The sequence below is a fragment of the Physcomitrium patens genome, chromosome 1, assembly GCF_059467195.1.
Source record: "Physcomitrium patens ecotype Gransden chromosome 1, ASM5946719v1, whole genome shotgun sequence".
In the NCBI taxonomy this organism is placed as follows: Eukaryota; Viridiplantae; Streptophyta; class Bryopsida; order Funariales; family Funariaceae; genus Physcomitrium; species Physcomitrium patens.
In genome coordinates, this window is record NC_143410.1 from 4,462,021 (window position 1) to 4,470,162 (window position 8,142).

Below are 8,142 nucleotides of genomic sequence, written 5' to 3' on the forward strand. Positions count from 1 at the left end.
TGCCAAAGGATATTATATTAGATAAAGAGACTCAATTTATATCAAGATTTTAAAGAATCCTATTTAAGATTTTAAAAATAGATATAAAGCTTTCTTTGGCTTTTTATCCTCAAATTGATAGGCAAATGGAATAGATGAATCAAGTTTTGCAGCAATATTTGAGGTGTACTATGAACTATCATCAAAATGATTGGACAACTCTTTTGCCATTGGTAGAGTTTACATACAATAATTTGGTACATTTTTCTATTCAAAAAACATCTTTCTTTGCCAATTATGGTTATCATCCATGACTTGATACTTTTGACTTTTTAAAAGTTGATAATCTTAAGGCGAAAGATTTAGCAAATTTTTTGTTAGAGCTATATGCAACAATGAAGATACAATTAAAGGAAACTCAAGAACGACAAAAGGCCTATACAGATGCCTATTAAAAGAGCATTTATAATTCAATGTGGGTGATAAGATATAGTTAATTTGTCGTAATATCAAGACTACTTGTCCTTGTGATAAGTTGGACTATTGTAGGCTAAAAACTTTTTTTTATGTGTAAATAAATCAATCCTATTGCTTATCGATTACATCTACTAGAATATTTGAAGATTCACCTAATATTTCACGTATCACTTCTTGAGCCGTATCTAAAGTAACCAATAAAAGCTTCATATTTTTCTTCCAATGGTAAAAATTGTCTCTTTTAAACTTCTTAATGACCTTTGAGCTCTCACTCTCATTTGAAAGCATATTTAAAAAATAGATATATCAAAAAATATCAAAAAAAAGAATAATAAAGATTTAAAAATCAACAAAAAAGTGTTGCTACCTTAGAATTCTAAAATACTCTCTTTATGTATAAATTAGTGATTTCACTTTGAAATCACATTCAACTTCATTGTTTAGAATTATTACAAGTCTTATAAGCCATATAAATATCAATTATCAAATTTTTTATTCTTAAATCACTTCTATACTCACAAAATATATCTTAGCACTATCAAAGCTCTTTTAAGCACCTTAAGCTTTTTTTTATATAAAAATATAAATTTAATCCACAAAAGATTTAACTAAATAAAAAAATATAATACTAGTATTTTAAAACATTAATTTAAGATATCAAATAAATTCTAAGATTAAAACATATTTAATAATAAAAAAATTAATATTTAGAACCAAATCTAAATATAAAAGTTAAAAGATTTTAAATCCTTACATTTACAATAATAAAATAATATATTCTTGACAACAATAAAAACTTCATTAAACTTCAAAAGTCATAAGTAAAGATGAATGGATCCATAATCTATTGAAAAAATATAAATTAGAAGTTCTAACACTTAATATTAGGAAGTTTGCACACAAAAAAGAAATATGGAGTAAGATGACTCTCACTTCCAACATCCATGATTTATAAGTAGTAGTTGTTGCATTAATAGACAACTTCTATCTCTTAACTTTTATATTCATCAAAGAATATATTAAATATATTCTTTGGCATCTCACATACTTCAAAGATATATCTTAGTATATATTTTATGTTCATTGGATTCTTTGACATCTCACCTAATACAAAGATATTCTATAGTATATACTTTGTATTCTTATCTAATCTTTGAATATTCTTTGGTACATCTTTTATTCTATTGACCTTATTTTTTAGCCCTTGACCTTAAGGCTTATTTATAAATTGGTCTTTCTATATCCTAAAAGACAATCTTTTGACTACTAGAAATTTATCTAAGATAATATCTTTTAAATGATAACTTATTTAATTTTTATTTTTACTTTTTTAATTTAATAAAAGCAACCAAATAAATCTTTTTTGTTCTTGCCAATTTAAAGATGTCCAATTTATATCATCTCACCTTCTCTTTTAAGCACAATTTTTTTTGTAATCAACTATTAATATACATTATTAATGGAATATGCAAAAATTAGATTATAAATATATATTAGACTACATATCATCAATATATTCATTTTTGTTTCAAAGAAGTTTCTAATTCATTTTAAATTAATTTTGTTTTTACAATCTTTAATACTTTATCTTTTTATAAATTGAATTATTAAATTAAAAATATTATTATGATATTATTATGTATTTTTTATGGCACTTTAAATTGATGATTTAATTAAATATATTAAAACAATTATTGAATCTAATTTTATCAATAAAGAATTTAATTTATCTTTTTTAATATTTTAATGTTTTTCAATATTTTTTAAAAATATCTACAGGCTCAAAATAAAAACGCTTTCAATACCAGATGCACATGAAAATAAAAGGTGGTCCCGAAGTTACTTATGCGAGGCCCACCATCACTCCAATAAAGGCTCAAAAAAATCAAAGGATGTGAAGCTTAAGAAGAGCTAGAAAGAATGGAAACTATCCATCCGCTCCGGAATTCGAACTCATCCATCCGAATCGAGGATGAAACCTTCCATCCAGAACTAGAAGGAAATACATCTAACACATACACAGGATGAAGATAAACATCCGTCCATCCATGTGGGGGTTGGGGGTGTGTGTAAGTGTGTGCTCTCGCAGTATCTCGGTCTTCTAAAGCTCGTCGCTTGCGCTGACGCGATGGCTGTCGCGCATCTGGACCTTCTACTTCTTCTTCACCTGGAGCAAGACAATCTCAACCGATTCGTGGATGAGCCTGCGCCATTTCATCACCACGTTCACCGTCATGGATTCAGTCACGTCCATATCTGTACAGCACCCAGTAGGAGCCCATCTCACTTCGGCGAAGAGACAATCCGCACACAGGCAGACAGCTCAACTTACTCCGCGGTAACTCCGTCCCCAGCGTACGACTGATCATTGCAGCATGAAAGAAACCCCGCTGGCCCTACTTGAATCTCACGACGCTCCCTTCTTCTTTCACTCCTTGTCGACGTAGCCCCAGAAAACACGTTTTCAGCTGGAAGATGGCCAAAGCAACCTCTGCTTTAGTTGGCTCCTTTACTCGAGGATTTTCTTTAGGTCACTTGTGGACGTTCTTGTCTAGTTGGTCGTGGTGACGCCAGTACCGACCCAACTCACCTCAGTGCCAATTAGGAACGATTAGTCACCCGCTTCAAGCTGATGAATCCACGGGCAAAGAGGATGGGTGTTGACTGATCCAACCGCTCACCAGGCCTTGGGCCCCGCTTTTCGGTGTTGGTGTAGGGGTGCGCCTCATCAAAACCCTGATTCGCATATATACATCTCACCAAGGTGCCACTGATTGCAAAGCGTACTCCTCCAGCTCCTTGACTCGGAGCCGGACCCTGTCCTACTTGTGTGACCAGTGGGAGAACCTCTACTTGGTACGGATGGTGGCGCAGCTGGTGTTATTGTTGGTGTGGGAGGAGAGGTTTTGAGCAATGCCATGCGTGGTGTGAGCTCGTGACCCTCTGAAGGGAACTTTGGCCTGAGAAGAGCGTGGGATTGTAGGAACATGAGTGGATCTACAGCATTTGAGATTATTCATTTGCATCCGCTACGATATGATGCAGATTCTTCACCTGTGTGATACTCTTGAGGTATAACAGACGAAGGTCTGCATCATAGCCAAGCGAACGTAAATCTGGTGCATTCAACACTAGATGCTTAATTGAGGTGCATTAATAACGTTGTTATGGTCCTGAACCCCACCTTTGATTTCCGCGGTGATTTTGGTCAGAAATGAAGAATCTATTTTGGCTTCAATTCCTCTCTCAGCGTGTACCCGGAGAGCCATCATGCATTCAGCGTTCGCATGCATGGGTCACCTCGAGTAAAATTGTCGGTTGGATGTAACATATCTGCTCACAACCTTCAATGAGGCAAAGTCCATCTTCACCAGTGTTTGTAGTCAATCTTTGTCTCTATACCACAATGGTCAATGTTAGAGAGTACCCAGACGATGATGTTGAACGCTTAGCTTCCGCTAAGTTAGTTCGCTCATCACGTGCATCATTGCTGCGGAATATAGCCATGTTGAGAATATGAGAGCTGAATTGTGATTTTCGTTGCAACCAACTCTTATCTCACTGTCAACTTTCACTTCTACACTGCAGCTTCCCACTGCTGCCAGGAATTGGAGTAAGACGAAAATTCCCACTCCGTTTCTTCTGTCTTCTGTTGTTGGTTTTAATTTAGTCGGTTATCCAGGGTAAGTAGCCCACATGATCAACTATGTAAACAACATGTAAGGAAAATGATTGCATGTCTGCAGAGTCATGACGTTGTAGGAGCCATGAGAGAATACCTGACGTTTGGTACCAGTTACCTCTCAACCTGTTTGCCGTGGGAAAGAATCCATTGCACTAGAGGAGCAGTTGTAACTAGAGGCTGAGCCGATCAATCGGCATAGTACACTGTCTGTTGAGTTTCCTCCATTATGCGAAAGGGTCTGAAGGGCTTTGTGCCCAGCTTGTGTCCGTTGGCCGTGTGCTCAGCTGTTAATGCTAACCCCAAACGGCCGCCGTGTCCACTGCTGGTACAGTAGTGTGTATGTTGCCCTTGAATGTTTATTAGTTTTCACTTCAGCCAGATTCACGGAGGTACCTCTAAACCCACTATTTGGCAATGCCTTCTTCACTCCTATTTGCACCTTTGACATATTGTGCTCTTGACGAAGCAGGATTGTTTGCCTCTGAAGTCCTTGAAGCTCTCACTCGTAGGGAGCATTCAAGATGTACGCATCCTCAAATGTCTGTGCATTGCATTTATACCATGAATCTTGTGAACTGTTCACAGGATATCGCTGATTTAATTCTGAGTAGGGCTCATGGAATTGAGGTGCGCAACGTATTGGAGCGCATGGCACAAAAGAGAAATTTAGTTGGCATAATTTGCACGTTCAAAACCTCAGCGTGGAGATGCAGGAAGACAACGAAAGCATGGACAGAATTTTGCTGATTTCAAGGTGCCGCTTCACTGGAGAGCGTGTGGCTGGCATCAAGAAACGAGCAGTGGAGCACCAGCCCAGCTCGGCAATGACGGTGAGAAGAGGGAGGGAAGTCCATTCAATCCACGAATATGGGAGATGTCAGGAAATCTCAATCAAACGGCATTTGGCAAAGCTGCATGACAACATTAAATACAAGGAATCGTTCATGATTGGAGTGGTAATCTTAACGTCGCTGATGCGAAGTCGCTACAAGTCTGCCTCCCGCTCAGAGCAACGTCAGGTATGGATTGACCTTTCTCAAGTTTTTAGAGAGCTGGAGCACTCTATATACGAGTTGTAATGCTGACGCAAAGCGCTTTGCCATGTCTTCGGACTGCAGGGGATGGCATTGTCCCTCTGTGGGTGAGTTGATGTTTTGCTGTTCAAATCTCGTTTACAAGCACCACTGCATTCAATATGAAGGCATTATCACCATCCTAGGCCATGGCAGTGGTTAAATTAGCATGCGTGTATATTCTAAATCTGGGAAGCGTATTGGATGGGTGGGGATAGTTGTTCTCGACAGTTTCCAAGGTGGCCACTCTCTTGACCACCCAATTCACGGGGACGGATTTCTGGAGGGTGGGGCTGGAGCTGTTCCAAGCTGCGAAAATGGTGATCACGCAACTCGACGAGCTCATGTACATACGCTTGTGTACAGATGTAGCTCAGGAGTTTTTGGATGATGATCAGCAACGGAAAGAGGTTACCGCGGCCGCTGCCACCACCTCCGACCCCAGCAATTCTGTCCGTCACATCCATTCGGTACATGACCCACTGCAACATTTGCGAAGCACACTTGCGGGTCGAGAGAAGCTGATATCAAGTTTGGACCGGGTAAAAATAGCTAAACCACGAAAAGAGGGAAGCGCTCCAAAGAAACTCAACTCAGTGCAGACTGCAGCTCAAGACTGCCAAGAAAAGCGAGGCTTTCTCACTAAACCCAGCTCTCACAAGAAGAAAAAGAAGAAGCATGCTGAAGAAGTCTGTGAAGAGTTAACCGCTCTTACGGAATCCTTGTCTGTAAGCTTAATCAAACTCCATGTTTGTTCAGACGAACCAAGAACCTTGACCAACCCTAACGATACAGAGATGGTGGAAGTTATAGCTACCCCTGAAGAGAAAAATATTGAACCAGAGCCTGTGCTTCTGGTGCCGGAGCCCGAAGAAGACACCTATGAAGAGCCAAATCTCAAACCAGACCCTGTGCCTCTAGTGCCGGAGCCAGAAGTAGCTACCCCTGAGGAGCCGAACTTTGAACCAGAGCCTGTGCTTCTAGTGCCGGAGCCAGAAGTACCAAACGTCCTCCTGATAGGTTCTTAGTTAACATCATGAACCTTGCATCCTTGTTGCCAATTGTTGCATGTACAGTAGATTTTAGAACTTTAATAGCCACAGTTTTCTCACTCCCTGGGTCCGATGAGGAAAATTCGGCTTGTAGTTTTGTGTTTGATAGCTCAATGTGTATTTTCCAGACGATCCCACCGTGAGATTGTTAAGAGTATTGACGATGGAGGAGTTAGGCAGAGAGATTCAAGTTATATTGCAGCGTGTGAACTTGACGTTTGCAGTTAGGAATCGAGCAATAGAAGACGAGTTTGTAGGTCTTCAAGAAGCAATTCAAGCAACTCTTCAGGTACATTCAGGGTACTCAACAATCAAACATTGGTCAACGTGGACAGTAAAGGTGGAGTGCGGATGCTCACCATTTCGTCAATTTACTGCATGAATCAGCATCGGTTACTCATTAGATGCAGATACTTCCATGTCAAAATTTACAACAGCCTGACACTGATCTTTGCCATTCTTTTGTTCCTGAATACAAGTATGCATACTGTGTAAGCAGAGCCTTTGGTTTGACTCGGTTGTTCTTTCGGCAGGAGATCAGCAACGTCCGTCGAGGACCGCCACCTGCTGCCAAGGAAGAGGTAGAGAAGCTTTCCATTACAGTAGTGACCAGCTCAGTTTTGGCAAGGCTTGGAGAAGATACACACTGTGCCGTCTGTCGGGAACCTCTAGTTCTAGGCGACAATATGCAAGAGATGCCTTGCCAGCATCCCTATCATCTGGAGTGCCTCAGACCTTGGCTGGTTAGATTCTGACCTCCCAGTTGTATACTTGTCACAAACCCCTTCATGTTTGCTAGCACAACGCGTTTGACCTTCGGAGCCGATTCCTCTGCTGAACTCGACACACACACTGTGCCGTCTGTGCTCTTTTGGGCTGATTACTTTTGCAGGAGAACCACAACTCTTGCCCAATATGTCGCTATGAGCTACGAACCGATGACGAGGACTACGAGCATCAGAAACAACTAAGTTACAATGCTGAATTGCAGAGGAGGCTGAACTGCTCATGATGCAGCACAGCACTAGCATCTGTCTCGATTCTTCTTATGTAAAGGAAGGATTACCTGGACTTCTCATTGGATTTTTGTAGCTTTATTTATCCATTTGCCGAAGTTGCTACCTGGAACCGTCGACATGCTTCAACAACAATTAAACCCATTCTCCAACTTAAACCGAAGATTGAATCCTCGCATGCTCAAGAACAAAACCCAACACTCCCAATATCTTGGACCACGTAGTCTTTGAAGAGAAGAGCATAACTTCGAATTCTCTGATCTCTGAGACGAACGACATAACACAAGCCCTACCTTTAGTAACTAGTGATTTACTAGTTAAAAGTATAACTTCTCGTCGAGATTTCGATATAAATGTGAATTTTCAAAATAAAATGATTCATTGCACCCTGATAAATGTGTATTGGGTGATGAGTTCTGTATATTGAAACAAAAGGTTATGGGTTCTAGTCTTCTAATCTGTGCACTAATAAATGTTTTGTTGATTGCATTGTTGCAATCTTTAATTAAATCAATCTTTAATTGAATCCAAAAACTTTAAAAAAAAAAAAAAAAAAAAAAAAAAAAAAAACATTAAAAACATTAAAAAATAATAAATTAATTTTTAAATATATATATATATATATATTTCATTAAAATCTATAAAAAATATCAAAAATAAAAATCAGAATTAAATCATAATCAAATATTAATATAATCTTCAATAAATCCTAATAAAATCCTAAGCAATCTTAAATCCTAATCCTAGGCCAAATTCTAATTATAAATCAAATCTCAATGAAATCTTAAATCCTAATTAAATCCTATCAAATTCTATACAAATTCTAATCAAATCTTAAATAAATCTTAAATCCTAATCCT

General features: G+C 38.5%; 1 protein-coding gene across 3 annotated transcripts; it reads left to right on the forward strand.

Annotated features, from left to right (window-relative positions):
- The first annotated feature begins 4,377 nt into the window (after positions 1-4,377).
- Positions 4,378-7,678, forward strand: LOC112280829 (uncharacterized). Of its 3 annotated transcripts, XM_024516703.3 has the most exons (6): positions 4,378-4,530; positions 4,727-5,160; positions 5,433-6,234; positions 6,395-6,555; positions 6,800-7,009; positions 7,159-7,678. In XM_024516703.3, exons 2-6 carry the CDS (start codon positions 4,849-4,851, stop codon positions 7,276-7,278), a joined length of 1,605 nt encoding a protein of 534 aa, XP_024372471.1. In that variant the 5' UTR covers positions 4,378-4,530; positions 4,727-4,848; the 3' UTR covers positions 7,279-7,678. The 3 variants fall into 3 exon arrangements, with proteins under 3 accessions (XP_024372471.1, XP_024372478.1, XP_090101703.1); XM_024516710.3 differs by lacking the exon at positions 4,378-4,530 and having other exon boundaries at positions 4,556-5,160; positions 6,491-6,555; XM_090245577.1 differs by lacking the exon at positions 4,378-4,530 and having other exon boundaries at positions 4,557-5,160.
- Positions 7,679-8,142: the final 464 nt, after the last annotated feature.

Excerpts from the sequence above, each read along its gene's own strand:
- LOC112280829 (XM_024516703.3), top strand. The coding sequence starts at position 4,849 with ATGCAGGAAGACAACGAAAGCATGGACAGAATTTTGCTGATTTCAAGG. Across the intron at positions 6,235-6,394 it reads ACCAAACGTCCTCCTGATAG|ACGATCCCACCGTGAGATTG; the intron begins GTTCTTAGTTAA and ends TGTATTTTCCAG. Across the intron at positions 6,556-6,799 it reads CAATTCAAGCAACTCTTCAG|GAGATCAGCAACGTCCGTCG; the intron begins GTACATTCAGGG and ends TTCTTTCGGCAG.